This window comes from Procambarus clarkii, chromosome 31, assembly GCF_040958095.1.
Source record: "Procambarus clarkii isolate CNS0578487 chromosome 31, FALCON_Pclarkii_2.0, whole genome shotgun sequence".
In the NCBI taxonomy this organism is placed as follows: domain Eukaryota; kingdom Metazoa; phylum Arthropoda; class Malacostraca; order Decapoda; family Cambaridae; genus Procambarus; species Procambarus clarkii.
The window spans coordinates 7,542,874-7,563,814 of NC_091180.1; the positions used below are offsets into that span (position 1 = coordinate 7,542,874).

General features: G+C 49.5%; 1 protein-coding gene across 1 annotated transcript; it reads right to left on the bottom strand.

The window, feature by feature from the left end:
- Nucleotides 1–1,344: 1,344 nt before the first annotated feature.
- LOC138370124 (uncharacterized PE-PGRS family protein PE_PGRS46-like) lies at nt 1,345–2,094 on the bottom strand. Its single transcript, XM_069334112.1, has one exon. The coding sequence runs from the start codon at nt 2,092–2,094 to the stop codon at nt 1,345–1,347; it is 750 nt and encodes a 249-aa protein (XP_069190213.1).
- Between the last annotated feature and the right edge of the window lie 18,847 nt (nt 2,095–20,941).

Consider the following 20,941-nt stretch of genomic DNA (forward strand, 5'->3'; position numbering starts at 1 on the left):
CATAAACATGGGTTCAGGGAGGGTAAATCTTGCCTTACAGGCTTAATAGAATTCTACGTTCAGGTGACAAAGATTAAGCAAGAAAAAGAAGGCTGGGCGGACTGCATTTTTTTGGACTGTCGGAAAGCTTTTGACACAGTACCCCATAAAAGGCTGATGCATAAGCTGGAGAAACAGGCAGGAGTAACTGGTAGGGCGCTCCAGTGGATAAGGGTACCTAGGTACCTAAGCAATAGGAAGCAGAGAGTTACAGTGAGGGGTGAGACCTCAGATTGGCGTGACGTCAGCAATAGAGTCCCACAGGGCTCTGTACTCGGACCTATCCTGTACTCGGAGCCTCACCCATCTCCCCCCACCCACCGTGCAACCACCACCAGCCTCACCCATCTCCCCCCACCCACCGTGCAACCACCACCAGCCTCACCCATCTCCCCACCGCCCACCGTGCCACCACCACCAGCCTCACCCATCTCCCCACCGCCCACCGTGCCACCACCACCAGCCTCACCCATCTCCCCTACCCATCGTGCCACTACCACCAGCCTCACCCATCTCCCCGCCGCCCACCTTGCCACCACCACAAGCCTTACCAATCTCCCTGCCGCCCACCGTGCCACAACCACCAGCCTCACACATCTCCCCGCCGCCCACCGTGCCGCCCACCGTGCCACCACCACTAGCCTCACCCATCTCCCCGCCGCCCACCGTGCCACCACCTCCAGCCTCACCCATCTCCCCGCCGCGAACCGTGCCACCACCTCCAGCCTCAAACATCTTCCCGCCCACCACCGTGCCACCACCAGCCTCACCCATCTCCCTGCCAACCACTGTGCCACCACAAGCAGCCTCACCCATCTCCTCGCCGCCTAACGTGCCACCACCAGCCTCATCCATTGCCCCACCGCCCACCGTGCCACCACCAATAGCCTCACCCATCTAACCGCCGCCCACCTTGCCACCACCAGCCTCACCCATCTTTTCGCCGCCCACCGTGCCACCACTAGCCTCACCCATCTCCTCGCCGCTAACCGTGCCACGACCACCAGCCTCATCCATCGCCCCGATGCTCACAGTGCCACTACCAGGCTCACCCATCTAACCGCCGCCCACCGTGCCACCACCTGACTCACAAAACTCCCCGCCGCCCACCGTGCCACCACCACCACCAGCCTCACCCATCTCCCAGCCGCCCACCACCGTGCCACCACCAGTCTCACCCATCTCTTCGCCGCCCACCGTGCCACCACCTCCAGCCTCACCCATCTCCCCGCCGCCCACCGTGCCACGACCACCAGCCTCATCCATCGCCCCGATGCTCACAGTGCCACTACCAGGCTCACCCATCTATCCGCCGCCCACCGTGCCACCACCTGACTCACCCAACTCCCTGCCGCCCACAGTGGCACCACCACCAGCCTCACCCATACCCTCGCCGCCCACCGTGCCACCACCACCAGCCTCACCCATCTCCTCGCCGCCCATCGTGCCACCACCACCAGCCTCACCCATCTCCTCGCCGCCCATCGTGCCACCACCACCAGCCTCACCCATCTCCTCGCCGTCCACCGTGCCACCACCACCAGCCTCACCCATCTCCTCGCCGCCCATCGTGCCACCACCACCAGCCTCACCCATCTTCCCGCCGCCCACAGTGCCACCACCACCAGCCTCACCCATCTCCCAGCAGCCCATCGTGCCACCACCTCCAGCCTCACCCATATTCCCACCGCCCACTGTGCCACCACCACCAGCCTCACCCATCTCCCCGCCGCCCACCGTGCCACCACCACCACCAGCCTCACCCATCTCCAAGCCGCCCACCACTGTGCCACCACCAGCCTCACCCATCTCTTCGCCGCCCACCGTGCCACCACTAGCCTCACCCATCTCCCCGCCGCTCACGGTGCCTCCACCACAAGCCTCATCCATCTCCCCGAAGCCTACCGTGTCACCACCCACAGCCTCACCCATCTCTCTGCCGCCCACCGTGCCACCACCACCAGCCTCACCCATCTCCATGCCGCCCACCGAGCCACCACCAGACTCACCCATCTCCCGGCCGCCCACCGTGCCACCACCATTAGCCTCACCCATCTCATCCCCACCCACCGTGCCACCACCAGCGTCACCCATCTCCCCCCCCCCCCGCCCACGGTGCCTCCACCACCAGCCTCACCCATCTCCCCGAAGCCCACCGTGCCACCACCACCAGCCTCACCCATCTCCTCACAGCCCACCGTGCCACCACCACCAGCCTCACCCATCTCCTACCCACCAATGTGCCACCACCAAAAGCCTCACCAATCTCCCCCCACCCCCGTGCAACCACCACCAGCCTCACCCATCAACCCCCACCCACACAGCAACCACCACCAGCCTCACCCATCTCCCACCACCCTCCGTGTCACCACCACCAGCCTCACCCATCTCCCAGCCGCCCACCGTGCCACCACCAGCCTCACCCATCTCCCCGCCGTCCACAATGCCACCACCACTAGCCTCACCCATCTCCCCGCCGCCCACTGTGTCACCACCACCAGCCTCACCCATCTCCCAGCCGCCCACCGTGCCACCACCAGCCTCACCCATCTCCCCGCCGTCCACAATGCCACCACCACTAGCCTCATCCATCTCCCAGCCGCCCACCGTGTCACCACCACCAGCCTCACCCATATCCCCGCCGCCCACCGTGCCACCACCTCCAGCCTCACCCATCTCCCCGCCGCCCACTGTGCCACTACCTCCAGCCTCACCCATCTCCCCGCTGCCCACCGTGCCACCACCTCCAGCCTTACCCACCTCCCCGCCGCCCACCGTGCCACCACCAGCCTCACCCATCTCCCCCCACCCACCGTGCAACCACCACCAGCCTCACCCATCTCCCTGCCGCCCACTGTGCCACCACCTCCAGCCTCACCCATCTCCCTGCCGCCCACTGTGCCACCACCTCCAGCCTCACCCATCTCCCCCCACCCACCTTCCGACCACTAGCCTCACCCATCACTCCGACGCCCACCGTGCAACCACCAGCCTCACCCATCTCCCCCCACCCACCGTGCTACCACCACCAGTCTCAAACATCTCCCCGCCGCCCACTGTGCCACCACTAGCTTCACCCATCTATCCGCCGCCCACCGTGCCACCACCTGACTCACCCAACTCCTCGCCGCCCACCGTGCCACCACCAACCTGACCCATCTCTCAGCCGCCAACCGTGCCACTACCACCAGCCTCACCCATCTCCCCACAGCCCACCGTGCCACCACCAGCCTCACCCATCTCTTCGCCGCCCACCGTGCCACCACCAGCCTCACCCATCTCCCCCCACCCACCGTGCAACCACCACCAGCCTCACCCATCTCCCTGCCGCCCACTGTGCCACCACCTCCAGCCTCACCCATCTCCCTGCCGCCCACTGTGCCACCACCTCCAGCCTCACCCATCTCCCTCCACCCACAGTGCCACCACCACCAGCCTCACCCATCTCCCCGCCGCCTACCGTGCCACCACCACCAGCCTCACCCATCTCCCCGCCGCCCATCGTGCCACCACCTCCAGCCTCACCCATCTCCCCGCCGTCCACCGTGCCACTACCAGCCTCACCCATCTCCCCGCCGCCAACTGTGCCACCACCTCCAGCCTAGCAGCCTCACCCATCTAACTACCACCCATCGTGCCACCACCAGCCTCACCCATCTCCCAACCGTCCACGGTACAACCACCACCTCCAGCCTCACTCATCTCCTGACCCCCCACTGTGCCACCACCAGCCTCACTCATCTCCTAACCCCCCACTGTGCCACCACCAGCCTCACCCATCTCCCCCCCCCACAATGCCACCACCACCAGCCTCATCCATCCCCCGCTGCCCATTGTGCCACCTCCACCAACCTCACCTATCTCCCCGCCGCCCACCTTGCCACCACCACCAGCCTCACCCATCTTTCCGCCGCCCACTGTTCGACCACCAGCCTCACCCATCTCCCCATTGCCCACGGGGCCACCACCACCTTCACCCATCTCCCTGCTGCCCACTCTGCCACCATAAACAGCCTCACCCATCACCCGCCGCCCATTGTGCTACCTCCACCAGCCTCACCCATCTCCTGGCCGCCCACCGTGCCACCACCAGCCTCACCCATCTCCCCACCGCCCACCGTGCCACCACCACCACCATCCTCACCCATCTCCCCACTGCCCACCGTGCCACCACCACCAGCCTTACTCATCTACCCGCAGTAAACTGTGCTACAACCACCAGCCCCACCCATCTCCCTGCCTCCCACCGTGCTATCGCCAGCCTCACCCATCTCCCCGCCGTCCACGGTGCCACCACCTCCTCCAACTTCACCCATCTCCCTGCCTCCCACCGTGCCACCACCAGCCTCACCCATCTCCCCGCCGTCCACGGTGCCACCACCTCCTCCAACCTCACCCATCTCCCTACTCCCCACTGTGCCACCACTGGCCTCACCCATCTCTCCGCCGCTCTCCGTGCCACCACCACCACCAGCCTTGCCCATCTCCTACTCCCCACTGTGCCACCACCAGCCTCACCCATCTCATCGCCGCCCATCGTGCTTCCACCACCAACCTCACCCATCTCCCCGCCGCCCACCACGCCACCACCACCACCAGCCTCAACCATCTCCCCGCCGCCCACCGTGCCATCACCACCAGGCTCACCCATCTCCTTGCCCTCCACTGTGCCACCACCACCAGCCTCACCTATCTCCCCACCGCCCACCGTGCCACCACCACCATCCTCACCCATCTTACCACCGCCCACCGTGCCACCACCACCAGCCTCACCCATCTCCCCACCGCCCACCTTGCCACCGCCACCAGCCTCACCCATCTCCCCGCCCTCCCAGTGTGCCACCACCAGCCTCACTCATCTCCCCCGGCCCCTCCCCCCCCCCCCCCCCCCCCACGCACGGTGGGAGTCAATAGCTCTAAGCTTTAAGGCTGAGGTCTCCAGCACCGCCGGGACCTTCACCATCACGGAGGAACACTCGACACTCGCCACAATCTTCCTGTTGACCAGACCAGTTCTCCCAAGATTGTATGTGTACTATCCCCTTTTCCCGCCCTTCCCCACTGTGCCATATATATATACATGCTGTACATGTATACATATATACAGACATGTATATATATACATGCTGAGGGCGGTAAGTATTATATATATATATATATATATATATATATATATATATATATATATATATATATATATATATATATATATATATATATATATATACATACATATATTCACAATACAAGAAAATAATGATTTGAGAAAAGTATTTCAGAAGTTATCGTTCAGTTGGTGAGTTGTTGTTAATGTTACTGGCCGGGTGGTGTGGGTGGGGGAGGTGTCCGGGTGGTGTGGGTGGGGGAGGTGTCCGGGTGGTGTGGGTGGGGGAGGTGGCCGGGTGGTGTGGTGGGTGGGACAGGAGGGGACTGGCAGACGGAGAGGAAAGGCGACAGACTGAGAGGAAAGTATTCTCCGACTTTTCCACTTATATCCTAATTGACGACGTGACTGTGGGCGGGAGCGTGCACACCCACCGCCCTCAGCCTCCTGTGGGCGGGGGCGTGCACACCCACCGCCCTCAGCCTCCTGTGGGCGGGGGCGTGCACACCCACCGCCCTCAGCCTCCTGTGGGCGGGGGCGTGCACACCCACCGCCCTCAGCCTCCTGTGGGCGGGGGCGTGCACACCCACCGCCCTCAGCCTCCTGTGGGCGGGGGCGTGCACACCCACCGCCCTCAGCCACCCAGAAATCACAGCTGGGACTTGCTCAATTGTCTCAGGTGAACAGCTTCACAAACAAGAAGATTAACATTTGTCAACCCTTAAGTTGCGGGTGCAACATTATCTTGCGGGTGCAAAATGGGGGAATCTTTTAAGAACAGTATCTATATTTGACAAATAATATTGTCCTAACTCAAACAATGTGGGGTTTATTATTCTACGCATATTTTAAATGACTCTTAGATGTCCACACTCTCAGGTAGTGGTCAAGGCGGTGTTCATCACTCTCATTAGGGATTCTGCAACTCCTCTGCTTAACTGTTGTTTCCATTCAGAATCTCCATGGATATTTGTACCCAAGACAGTTTCTTGCTGTTACTGATTCTCTCCCACGGCCACCTCCTCTTCGTCCACAACGACTGGGATTGCCAGCTGCAACTACATTGTACCAGCGTGCAGAGTCACCGATTTGTTCTTCTATCCTCCTTTCCTCAGTAACCTTGTCAGGTGATGTTGCTTGACAATACTTCTAATTTGTAGAAGAGTCTTGGGTATGAAATATCCAAAATGGTCTTCTTCAGCGCCTTCAGCTGCCAACACGTCTGCACAGATTCCAACATGGGAGGGGATCCACAGAAATTTGACGACTCTTCACTGATTGATGAAGCTCTTAACGACGATCGCAGGATTTTCTGGCCGATTTTTACTAAGACTTTGTAGTGCTGCTTTGGAATTAGTGCAGATCACTGCACCATTCGTGTTTCGTTCAAGGAATCCTAACGCCATAACAATGGTAGTTACCTCTGCTTGCGTTAAAGAGTCATTGTTCTCAATACGTGTTTTTTCTTCATTTCCGCGATAAAAGGCATTATTCCTAATTACAATGTATGGTGCACCAGCCCTGCCATTGACAGGGTCAGATGACCCATCAGTGTAGATTTGATCTAATTAATTACCGGCTTTTTTTATAAATCTCCTCAAGATGATTGTGCCTCATTTCTTGAGTTATTACGTTGGACTTTTTCGTTGCCTTTATCATTGATGATAATCTTGCGTGAGTCATTCTCCCAGGGAGGTAAGAGGCAGGAGCTCACGGGCTTGCTCGAGCAGGTGAAGCTCTTCGAGGTAGCAGACTAATCTGTGATGCCATATTTTGCTTCTCCTGTTTCCCCCTATAAGTAGCACGTAGTTCATTTTTTTCTTAGCAACATCATTATAATGGGGATCTCTGGTTATCTTAATTGCAAGCTTAGTATTTAGTTCCTTAATTCTGCCTTTAACACTGGGGAGGGACAACTCCTCTCGTAGATTATATGTTTTGGAAGTTCTTGGGACTCCAAGAGTGATTGTCATGGCTTCATTTTGTATGCTTTCAAGTTTTTCATATCGCTTTGGGAGTAGGTGCACAGAACTGGTGCGGCATAGTCTGTGACGGAGTGCACATAGGCTGCCCATTTTAAGCACAGCAATAGAGGCTCCATGTCCATTCCAGGTCATAGCTTTAAGTGTCCTGAGTCGAAATTTGCATGAATTTTGACACCAACCCATGAGTTGGTTGAGTTCCTCTTTTTTCCCTTTGTTAGAGCTGACAATGACGCCAAGGTACCGATAGTGGTCAACCCATTCAAGTGTTACACCATTAATTTGTAGTTCTCCATTTGTCCCCCCGCTTGTGATGGGAGTATGCTTTTGTCTTGTTTGTGGAGAGAGTGAAACCGAGCTCAATACATTTCCTTCCAAGGAGTTCAATGGACTGTTTAATTTTTCCCAAGGTGGGAGCTTGTATTAGAACATCAACTGCATATCCCACTTGTTGTGTTCCTTCCGGAAATTCAATATTTGCAATTGCATTCATAAGCATGTTGAAGAGTATGGTGCTTAATACCCTTCTTGGGGGAGCCCGAGTTCCGTACTCATTGTTCTTGAGACTGCTCAATTGAAGCAGACCTTGGCTTTCCTCCTTGTGAGGTAGTCTTTAACCCATTTCATGAGTCTTTCCTTGACACCCATGCATGCAAGCTCGTCCAGGATCGCATTCCCCTGTGCTTTGTCGAAGGTTCCTTTGATGTCAATAAATACAGAATACTTAGCTGTGTCATTAGCCAAGTAATTAACTATACAATTTGCTGTGGTCCGTCATTTAACAATTCCATTGATCCCCTTTCCCTAGCCTGACTATTTTGTGCAACATTCGGTTCAGGACGATCCTTTCATTTATCTTGCAAGTGCGTGAGATGAGACTGATAGGTCTGTAATTGCCAGGGGTCATTGGGCTTCGGTATGGGAACAATTATTGTGTGTTTCCATTGTGTGGGCAACACTCCACTTAGGAATGATTTGTTTGTTGATTTGTAACAGGTGGAGTAATGGATTCCCAGGCACTTCACACAGTGCATTGAGAATGTCGTAGGTGACACCATCTTCACCAGGTACAGAACTTATACCCTTTTTCATACCCCCCTCCTTACTTCCTGGGCTGTGATTGGTTGCCCATACTCGTCATCACTAGACTGTGCTCTTGTTATCCTAATTCTGTCATTATGTCGGAGGAGCTGTTCCCTGCTTACTTCTGCAGACAGGGAGGAGGAGGATGCTGCTGCATCACTCCACTTGTGAATTAGTTCCTCAGCCTTACCCTACGGGTCTTTGTGAGCCGCAGACCGGGTTCTGCCCCCCTTAACTACCTGTATTTTTGCCCCACACTTGTCTTGCAGATGTTTCCCGTCCATTAGAGCTAGTGAATTAAAGCCATTGTCTTCTCCGCTCTTTAATCTTCTCTTCCCTGGCTACTTGACATACAGTTTTAAACAGCTCTTGGTTGCTTTCTAAGGCCAACGCCTCTTCGTCCATAATGATCAGGATTGCCAGCTGCAGCCATATTATACCATTCTACAGATTCACTGATTTGTGCTTCTGTTCTCCTTTCCTCAGTTACCTTGTCATGGTTATGTTGCCTGACAATACCTCTAATTTGTAGTTGAGTCTTGGGTGTGAAATATTTAATATGGTCTTCTTCAGCTCCTTCAGCAGCCAACACGTCTGCTCGTTCACTTCCACATACTCCAACATGGGAAGGATCCACACACACTTGACGACGTTAGTACTCTCACAGCTCTCTTGATTTGTGAGGGTAATGACCAATCATGGAAGAGTTGTTAAATATCTGTCTGCACCTGTTGTCTTGTTCTGTTGTTATTGTGACTGGCTACCATTACTGTTGTTACTGTTGTTATTGTTGCTGGCTACCATTACTGTTGTTACTGTTGCTGGCTACCATTACTGTTGTTACTGTTGCTGGCTACCATTACTGTTGTTACTGTTGCTGGCTACCATTACTGTTGTTACTGTTGCTGGCTACCATTACTGTTGTTACTGTTGCTGGCTACCATTACTGTTGTTACTGTTGCTGGCTACCATTACTGTTGTTACTGTTGCTGGCTACCATTACTGTTGTTACTGTTGCTGGCTACCATTACTGTTGTTACTGTTGCTGGCTACCATTACTGTTGTTGGCTACCATTACTGTTGTTACTGTTGCTGGCTACCATTACTGTTGTTACTGTTGCTGGCTACCATTACTGTTGTTACTGTTGCTGGCTATCATTACTGTTGTTGGCTACCATTACTGTTGTTACTGTTGCTGGCTACCATTACTGTTGCTGGCTACCATTACTGTTGTTACTGTTGCTGGCTACCATTACTGTTGCTGGCTACCATTACTGTTGTTACTGTTGCTGGCTACCATTACTGTTGTTATTGTTGCTGGCTACCATTACTGTTGTTACTGTTGCTGGCTACCATTACTGTTGTTACTGTTGCTGGCTACCATTACTGTTGTTACTGTTGCTTGCTACCATTACTGTTGTTGGCTACCATTACTGTTGTTACTGTTGCTGGCTACCATTAATGTTGTTACTGTTGCTGGCTACCATTACTGTTGTTACTGTTGCTGGCTACCATTACTGTTGTTGGCTACCATTACTGTTGTTACTGTTGCTGGCTACCATTACTGTTGTTGGCTACCATTACTGTTGTTACTGTTGCTGGCTACCATTACTGTTGTTACTGTTGCTGGCTACCATTACTGTTGCTGGCTACCATTAATGTTGTTACTGTTGCTGGCTACCATTACTGTTGTTACTGTTGCTGGCTACCATTACTGTTGTTGGCTACCATTACTGTTGTTACTGTTGCTGGCTACCATTACTGTTGTTACTGTTCCTGGCTACCATTACTGTTGCTGGCTACCATTACTGTTGTTACTGTTGCTGGCTACCATGACTGTTGTTACTGTTGCTGGCTACCATTACTGTTGTTACTGTTGCTGGCTACCATTACTGTTGTTACTGTTGCTGGCTACCATTACTGTTGTTACTGTTGCTGGCTACCATTACTGTTGCTGGCTACCATTACTGTTGTTACTGTTGCTGGCTACCATTACTGTTGCTGGCTACCATTACTGTTGTTACTGTTGCTGGCTACCATTACTGTTGTTACTGTTGCTGGCTACCATTACTGTTGTTACTGTTGCTTGCTACCATTACTGTTGTTGGCTACCATTACTGTTGTTACTGTTGCTGGCTACCATTAATGTTGTTACTGTTGCTGGCTACCATTACTGTTGTTACTGTTGCTGGCTACCATTACTGTTGTTGGCTACCATTACTGTTGTTACTGTTGCTGGCTACCATTACTGTTGTTACTGTTGCTGGCTACCATTACTGTTGCTGGCTACCATTAATGTTGTTACTGTTGCTGGCTACCATTACTGTTGTTACTGTTGCTGGCTACCATTACTGTTGTTGGCTACCATTACTGTTGTTACTGTTGCTGGCTACCATTACTGTTGTTACTGTTCCTGGCTACCATTACTGTTGCTGGCTACCATTACTGTTGTTACTGTTGCTGGCTACCATGACTGTTGTTACTGTTGCTGGCTACCATTACTGTTGTTACTGTTGCTGGCTACCATTACTGTTGTTACTGTTGCTGGCTACCATTACTGTTGTTACTGTTGCTGGCTACCATTACTGTTGCTGGCTACCATTACTGTTGTTACTGTTGCTGGCTACCATTACTGTTGTTACTGTTGCTGGCTACTATTACTGTTGTTACTGTTGCTGGCTACCATTACTGTTGTTACTGTTGCTGGCTACCATTACTGTTGTTATTGTTGCTGGCTACCATTACTGTTGTTACTGTTGCTGGCTACCATTACTGTTGTTACTGTTGCTGGCTACCATTACTGTTGTTACTGTTGCTGGCTACAATTACTGTTGTTACTGTTGCTGGCTACCATTACTGTTGTTACTGTTGCTGGCTACCATTACTGTTGTTACTGTTGCTGGCTACCATTACTGTTGTTACTGTTGCTGGCTACCATTACTGTTGTTACTGTAGCTGGCTACCATTACTGTTGTTACTGTTGCTGGCTACCATTACTGTTGTTACTGTTGCTGGCTGTTGTTACTGTTGCTGGCTACCATTACTGTTGTTACTGTTCCTGGCTACCATTACTGTTGTTACTGTTGCTGGCTACCATTACTGTTGTTACTGTTGCTGGCTACCATTACTGTTGTTATTGTTGCTGGCTACCATTACTGTTGTTATTGTTGCTGGCTACCATTACTGTTGTTACTGTTCCTGGCTACCATTACTGTTGTTACTGTTGCTGGCTACCATTACTGTTGTTATTGTTGCTGGCTACCATTACTGTTGTCATTGTTGCTGGCTACCATTACTGTTGTTATTGTTGCTGGCTACCATTACTGTTGTTATTGTTGCTGGCTACCATTACTGTTGTTACTGTTGCTGGCTACCATTACTGTTGTTATTGTTGCTGGCTACCATTACTGTTGTTATTGTTGCTGGCTACCATTACTGTTGTTACTGTTGCTGGCTACCATTACTGTTGCTGGCTACCATTACTGTTGCTGGCTACCATTACTGCTGTTACTGTTGCTGGCTACCATTACTGTTGTTATTGTTGCTGGCTACCATTACTGTTGTTATTGTTGCTGGCTACCATTACTGTTGTTATTGTTGCTGGCTACCATTACTGTTGTTACTGTTGCTGGCTACCATTACTGTTGTTATTGTTGCTTGCTACCATTACTGTTGTTATTGTTGCTGGCTACCATTACTGTTGTTACTGTTGCTGGCTACCATTACTGTTGCTGGCTACCATTAATGTTGTTACTGTTGCTGGCTACCATTACTGTTGTTACTGTTGCTGGCTACCATTACTGTTGTTATTGTTGCTGGCTACCATTACTGTTGTTATTGTTGCTGGCTACCATTACTGTTGTTACTGTTGCTGGCTACCATTACTGTTGTTATTATTGCTGGCTACCATTACTGTTGTTACTGTTGCTGGCTACCATTACTGTTGTTACTGTTGCTGGCTACCATTACTGTTGTTATTGTTGCTGGCTACCATTACTGTTGTTACTGTTGCTGGCTACCATTACTGTTGTTACTGTTGCTGGCTACCATTACTGTTGTTACTGTTGCTGGCTACCATTACTGTTGTTATTGTTGCTGGCTACCATTACTGTTGTTACTGTTGCTGGCTACCATTACTGTTGTTACTGTTGCTGGCTACCATTACTGTTGTTACTGTTGCTGGCTACTATTACTGTTGCTGGCTACCATTACTGTTGTTATTGTTGCTGGCTACCATTACTGTTGTTACTGTTGCTGGCTACCATTACTGTTGTTATTGTTGCTGGCTACCATTACTGTTGTTATTGTTGCTGGCTACCATTACTGTTGTTACTGTTGCTGGCTACCATTACTGTTGTTACTGTTGCTGGCTACCATTACTGTTGTTACTGTTGCTGGCTACCATTACTGTTGTTACTGTTGCTGGCTACCATTACTGTTGTTACTGTTGCTGGCTACCATTACTGTTGTTACTGTTGCTGGCTACCATTACTGTTGTTACTGTTGCTGGCTACCATTACTGTTGTTACTGTTGCTGGCTACCATTACTGTTGTTATTGTTGCTGGCTACCATTACTGTTGTTACTGTTGCTGGCTACCATTACTGTTGTTATTGTTGCTGGCTACCATTACTGTTGCTGGCTACCATTACTGTTGCTGGCTACCATTACTGTTGCTGGCTACCATTACTCTTGCTGGCTACCATTACTGTTGCTGGCTACCATTACTCTTGCTGGCTACCATTACTGTTGCTGGCTACCTGTTGCTGTTGCTTATCGCTAGCTAAGACTCAATCTATGGACAGATAGGAGGGAGAAGCCAGGTTTGTTTGCCCCATACACTTGGGAAGGGCACTTATCGAGTTACCTGTGTGGAAGGTCAGTAGTGGAGCAGCCCACTCTCTGATTTTGAAGAGCTCGCTACCCAAGGAAGTGCCTACTGAAGGGGGGAGCAAAGTATTATTTTAGGTGGGTTTCCCTCCACTTTGTACGTTGCCCCCTTAGTAGAGGTTCACTGGGAATCACCATAGTTCAATGGAAGGTGTACATTGGCGGTAGGCAGTAGACCATCTTCCAATTGAAGGGATTGAGGTAGAACTAGATTTGTGATTGAGGGTAAGACGTACGTATATACCCGCCAAACACACACCGAAACTACGACGTTGCTACAACGTTCGAACAAGATTTAACACCTCCTAACCAGTTATAACAACCAATAAAACAAGTTGTAACAACGTTCTAATACGTCATAAACACGTTAAGCCAAGATGTAACAAATTTAGTGCAAGTTGTAACAAGCGGAAAATAGAGACAGTTACTGTTTGTGCTTCCAGGCTTTGGGTTTGGGCAGTAACCACCCTCATAGTTGTTGATGATCGTGTAGAAGACGTGGTAAGGCCGGTAGTAGCAGTACAAGCCAGATCCCGGGTAAACACTCAGTTGGGATTGGATGATTTGTTTAACACTACACCGACCGCACCGGTCGCAGACAATACTCCATCTAACTCTCTAGACTCTACCCCAGAACCGAAGCGCTGGACTGGAGCAACCTTCATTACAGAGCAAGAGAAGGACCCCCGGGGTTCAAGCACTGGCAGACACCATAGAGTCCGGTGCGAAGGCAGGTGACCAATACGTCTGGCAGGATAAGGTACTGTGCTGGAGGTATCGACAAAGAACGCCCCAGACTCCACAGATCGTACGCAAGTTGTCGTGCCCTCACTGGTCAGGTCCAACCTCTTGGAAACACCTCATGATGCATTATTTTCTGGACGTTGTCTAATTCCGAAAACTGTTCATGGCCTAGCCAGATGTTTCCTTCTGTGTCTTCTGTATGTCCTTCCTCTTTGCCATGAGATCAGCACCGAATGAGTCCCTGAGCCTCCAATCTTGATGGTGTATGGTCACACGGCTACAGTGAGAGAACCACTGAAGGTTACTAAGGACCAGTGGACGGACACAGAGAGCAACCTGGATGCGTTGGACTGGTTATCTACGCACAAAGGCAAGTTGTTTGCTTCATGGGAACTACCTAAAGAGAACCTGTTACATTCTCAGGTAACTGCTAAGAAGAGACACGACGGCAAAGCAACACTCAGGGAACTTCAGGTAGGAGACCTTGTACTGGTGAGTTCTCCAACGTTAACAGGAAGCTTCAGTACCATATACATTGGTCCTTACCCTGTTCTCAAGAAGGTTAATGCTACTAACTATATCCTTAGCACTCAAGTCAGGAAAAAGAAGCAGATGTTAATACACGTGAACATACACATAAAGTTCACACTACCCTAAATCCTCCACTAATCTAAATTCCCCACTAACCTAAAACCTACACTAATCTAAAGCCTTCACTAACCTAAAGCCTCCACTAACCTAAATCCCAAACTAACCTAAATTCCCCAATAACCGAAAGCTTTCACTAACCTAAAGCTTCCACTAACCTAAAGCCTCCACTAACCTAAAGCCCCCACTAACCTAAAGCCCCCACTAACCTAAAGCCCCCACTAACCTTAAGCTTCTACTAACCTAAAGCCCCCACTAACCTAAAGCCTCCACTAACCTAAATCCCCAACTAACCTAAAGCCCCACTAACCTGAAGCCCCCACTAACTTAAAGCCTCCACTAACTTAAAGCCTCCACTAACCTAACGCCCCTACTAACCTAAAGCCCCCACTAACATAAAGCCCCCATTAATCTAAAGCCTCTACTAATCTAAAGCCTCCACTAACCTAAAGCCTTCACTAACCTAAAACCTACACTAATCTAAAGCCTTCACTAACCTAAAGCCTCCACTAACCTAAATCCCAAACTAACCTAAATTCCCCAATAACCGAAAGCTTTCACTAACCTAAAGCTTCCACTAACCTAAAGCCTCCACTAACCTAAAGCCCCCACTAACCTAAAGCCCACACTAACCTAAAGCCCCCACTAACCTAAAGCCCCCACTAACCTAAAGCCCCCACTAACCTTAAGCCTCTACTAACCTAAAGCCCCCACTAATCTAAAGCCTCCACTAACCTAAATCCCCAACTAACCTAAAGCCCCACTAACCTAAAGCCCCCAATAACATAAAGCCCCCACTAACCTAAAGCCTCCGCTAACCTAAAGCCCCCACTAACCTAAAGCCTCCACTAACCTAAATCCCCCACTAACCTAAATCCCCCACTAACCTAAAGCCCCACTAACCTGAAGCCCCCACTAACTTAAAGCCTCCACTAACTTAAAGCCTCCACTAACCTAACGCCCCTACTAACCTAAAGCCCCCACTAACATAAAGCCCCCATTAATCTAAAGCCTCTACTAATCTAAAGCCTCCACTAACCTAAAGCCTCCACTAACCTAAAGCTCCTACTAACCTAACGCCCCCACTAACATAAAGCCCCCCACTAACCTAAAGCCCCCACTAACCTAACGCCCCCACTAACATAAAGCCCCCCACTAACCTAAAGCCTCTATTAACCTAAAGCCTCCACTAACCTAAAGCCCCTACTAACCTAAAGCCCCCACTAACCTAAAGCCCCCACTAACCTAAAGCCCCCACTAACCTAAAGCCCCCACTAACCTAAAGCCTCCACTAACCTAAAGCCCCCCACTAACCTAACGCCCCCACTAACATAAAGCCCCAACTAACCTAAAGCCTCTATTAACCTAAAGCCTCTACTAACCTAAAGCCCCCACTAACCTAAAGCCCCCACTAACCTAAAGCCCCCACTAACATAAAGCCCCCCACTAACCTAAAGCCCCCACTAACATAAAGCCCCCCACTAACCTAAAGCCCCCACTAACTTAACGCCCCCACTAACATAAAGCCCCCCACTAACCTAAAGCCTCTATTAACCTAAAGCCTCTACTAACCTAAAGCCTCTACTAACCTAAAACCCCCACTAACCTAAAGCCCCCACTAACCTAAAGCCCCCACTAACATAAAGCCCCCCACTAACCTAAACCCCCACTAACCTAAAGCCCCCACTAACCTAAAAGCCCTCACTAACCTAAAGCCCCCACTAACCTAAAGCCCCCACTAACCTAAAGCCCCCACTAACCTAAAGGCCCTTACTAACCTAAAGCCCCCACTAACCTAAACCCCCACTAACATAAAGCCCTCACTAACCTAAAACCCCTACTAACCTAAAAGCTCTCACTAACCTAAAGCCCCCACTAACCTAAAGCCCCCACTAACCTAAAGCCCCCACTAACCTAAAGCCTCCAATAACATAAAGCCCCCACTAACATAAAGCCCCCACTAACATAAAGCCCCCACTAACATAAAGCCCCCACTAACATATAGCCCCCACTAACATAAAGCCTCCACTAACATAAAGCCTCCACTAACCTAAAGCCCCCACTAACATAAAACCCCCACTAACATAAAGCCCCCACTAACATAAAGCCCCCACTAACATAAAGCCCCCACTAACATAAAGCCCCCACTAGCATAAAGCCCCTACTAACATAAAGCCCCCACTAACATAAAGCCCCCACTAACATAAAGCCCCCACTAACATAAAGCCTCCACTAACATAAAGCCTCCACTAACATAAAGCGTCCACTAACCTAAAGCCCCCACTAACATAAAGCCTCCACTAACATAAAGCCCCCACTAACATAAAGCCCCCACTAACATAAAGCCCCCACTAACATAAAGCCTCCACTAACATAAAGCTCCCACTAACATAAAGCCCCCACTAACATAAAGCCCCCACTAACATAAAGCCCCCACTAACATAAAGCCTCCACTAACATAAAGCCCCCACTAACATAAAGCCCCCACTAACATAAAGCCCCCACTAACATAAAGCCCCCACTAACATGAAGCCCCCACTATCATAAAGCCTCCACTAACATAAAGCCCCCACTAACATAAAGCCCCCATTAACATAAAGCCCCCACTAACATAAAGCCCCCACTAACATAAAGCCTCCACTAACATAAAGCCCCCACTAACATAAAGCCCCCACTAACATAAAGCCCCCACTAACATAAAGCCCCCACGAACATTAAGCCTCCACTAACATAAAGCCCCCACTAACATAAAGCCCCCACTAACATAAAGCCCCCACTAACATAAAGCCCCCACTAACATAAGGCCCCCACTAACATAAAGCCCCCACTAACATAAAGCCTCCACTAACATAAAGCCCCCACTAACATAAAGCCCCCACAAACATAAAGCCCCCACTAACATAAAGCCCCCACTAACATAAAGCCTCCACTAACATAAAGCCCCCACTAACATAAAGCCCCCACTAACATAAAGCCTCCACTAACATAAAGCCCCCACTAACATAAAGCCCCCACTAACATAAAGCCCCCACTAACATAAAGCCCCCACTAACATAAAGCCTCCACTAACATAAAGCCCACACTAACATAAAGCCCCCACTAACATAAAGCCCCCACTAACATAAAGCCCCCACTAACATAAAGCCCCCACTAACATAAAGCCCCCACTAACATAAAGCCTCCACTAACATAAAGCCCCCACCAACATAAAGCCCCCACTAACATAAAGCCCCCACTAACATAAAGCCCCCACTAACATAAAGCCCCCACTAACATAAAGCCCCCACTAACATTAAGCCTCCACTAACATAAAGCCCCCACTAACATAAAGCCCCCACTAACATAAAGCCCCCACTAACATAAAGCCATCACTAACATAAAGCCCCCACTAACATAAAGCCTCCACTAACATAAAGCCCCCACTAACATAAAGCCCCCACTAACATAAAGCCCTCACTAACATAAAGCCCCCACTAACATAAAGCCTCCACTAACATAAAGCCCCCACTAACATAAAGCCCCCATTAACATAAAGCCTCCACTAACATAAAGCCCCCACTAACATAAAGCCCCCACTAACATAGCCCCCACTAACATAAAGCCCCCACTAACATAAAGCCTCCACTAACATAAAGCCCCCACTAACATAAAGCCCCCACTAACATAAAGCCCCCACTAACATAAAGCCCCCACTAACATAAAGCCCCCACTAACATAAAGCCTCCACTAACATAAAGCCCCCACTAACATAAAGCCTCCACTAACATAAAGCCCCCACTAACATAAAGCCCCCACTAACAAAGCCCCCACTAACATAAAGCCCCCACTAACATAAAGCCCCCACTAACATAAAGCCCCCACTAACATAAAGCCCCCCACTAACATAAAGCCTCCACTAACATAAAGCCCCCACTAACATAAAGCCCCCACTAACATAAAGCCCCCACTAACAAAGCCCCCACTAACATAAAGCCCCCACTAACAAAGCCCCCACTAACATAAAGCCCCCACTAACATAAAGCCCCCACTAACATAAAGCCCCCACTAACATAAAGCCCCCCACTAACATAAAGCCTCCACTAACATAAAGCCCCCACTAACATAAAGCCCCCACTAACATAAAGCCCCCACTAACATAAAGCCTCCACTAACATAAAGCCCCCACTAACATAAAGCCCCCACTAACATAAAGCCCCCACTAACATATAGCCCCCACTAACATAAAGCCCCCACTAACATAAAGCCCCCACTAACATAAAGCCTCCACTAACATAAAGCCCCCACTAACATAAAGCCCCCACTAACATAAAGCCTCCACTAACATAAAGCCCCCACTAACATAAAGCCTCCACTAACATAAAGCCCCCACTAACATAAAGCCCCCACTAACATAAAGCCCCCACTAACATAAAGCCCCCACTAACATAAAGCCTCCACTAATCTAATGGTGTGGAGGATGAACACGAATGAAGTATTGTTTACCTGGACCTTACCTGGAGACGGTTCAAGGAGGTCTTCTACTTCCGGAGCCCGGCCTGAGGCCAGGCTCGACTTTTGGTAACTTGGTCCACCAGGCTGTTGCGTGAAGCGGCCCGCAGGCCTACTTATCCACCACAGTCTGGTTGATCCGACACTTCTTGCAAGAACTTATCTAAGTGCCTCTTGAATTCATCCATTCCCGAAGAGGCAACATCCTGCAATATTTCTAATGCTTACTTGGAGGGTGTTGACCAGCTGTGGACCTCTGGTGTTCAGACAGTGCTCCATGAGTGTGCCTCTGGCACCTCTGTTCATCAGTGGTTCTATTCTGCATTTCCTTCCGTATTTCTCGCTCAAATATATAGTAATTTCACTGTGTATATTTAGGACCTGGCCCTCCTGTATCTTCCATGTTTGTAATTGCTTATACGTAGCTATCTCGTCTTCTTTCTAGAGAGTACATTTTGAGAGCTTTGATACGATAATAATAATTTAGATGCTTTATCGTGTCTATGTGTGCCGTATATGTTCCTCTATTTAAGAAATCTTATTCTTCTGTTTAAGAGATCTCTCCGGCTCTGAAGGTGAAACTGAGTACCGAGCAATACTCAAGACGGGGCAGCACCAGTGATTTAAATAGTATTATCATTGCTGCCGGATCTCTGGATTTGAACGTTCTCATAATCCATCCTATCATCTTCCTGGCCGCCGCTATGTTTGCTCGGTTATGTTCACTAAATGTCAGGTCGTCACAGATCATAACTCCCAGATCCTTTACATGTTGCTTTCCTTGTACAAGTAAGTCTGACTGTGTCCTATACCCTGTGTTCCGTTGAACCTCTTCATTTCTATCATACTTTGGAATTTACCTCTGTTAAATATCTTGTTATTTTTCATTGCTCATTCAAATGCTTTACTGATATCGGCGTGTAGTTGTCAATGTCCTCTCCAGAAGTAATGTTCATGCTGATTTTTGTATCACCTGCAAAGAACGACACGAAGCTGTGACTTAAATGTTTGTCTATCTGATATGTGTATGAGAAAGATCCCTGGTGCACTGGAGCAATAGGGATATCATTTCATTAGCCGACAGCTTTCTCTCCAAAAGAAAGAGAGTTCCTTGGTTCCTAAGCCTCTACAACACAAACTGTCCTCTCCTCACCAAACAAGTAACTGGCAAAAGATTAAACAACCCCTGGCTCATAAGTGACATACTTAAAGCAATTAACATCAAACATGAATAGGAAACCAAACCTGATTGGTCTAGTTACCATAGAACTAGTTAAAAAGTACTCGTCAATGGTTATCAGTATAATAGAAAGAGCCAAACTTTCCTTTTATGAGAAAAGATGGTTACACACTTTCTACGGACTTAGAAACGGCAACAGAATTTAATAGCTCCTTTATATTGGTTGGTGCTAACCATGCCAGAAAAATCCCACAGACTCAGACACATGTTACCGCATAGCTATCAGGCAGTTACCCAAACTCTCTTCTCCTCTCACCAGCCAGCCTACACCTACAGGTGTTGTGCCCATCATTCACTCACTAAAAACCAAAGCTGGGAAAATTAGGGAAATACCATCCATGGTATACAAGAGTGTCTCCCATGCCCTTGCGGCGCCCATAGCTCTGCTGTTCAATTAATCTTTAGAGTGTCATACATTTCCTGATATTCCTTAAAAAACAAGAGTAACGCCAGTTCATAAAGGAGGTAACACGGCAGACATAAACTATTACAGACCAATATCAAATCTACCAATACTTTTGAAAAATATTAGAAACAATTATTTACAAACAACTCTACTCTTACCTTGTAAAATTCAAAATATTAAGTCCCTGTTAGTTTGGCTTCCGTTCCAAAAGAGTACCAATGATGCTACTCAGCCCTTGACAAAAATGAGTTCCCAATTGGCCTCTTCATTTACTTGAGAAATGTCTTTGATACTATTAACTATAACTACATCTAACTT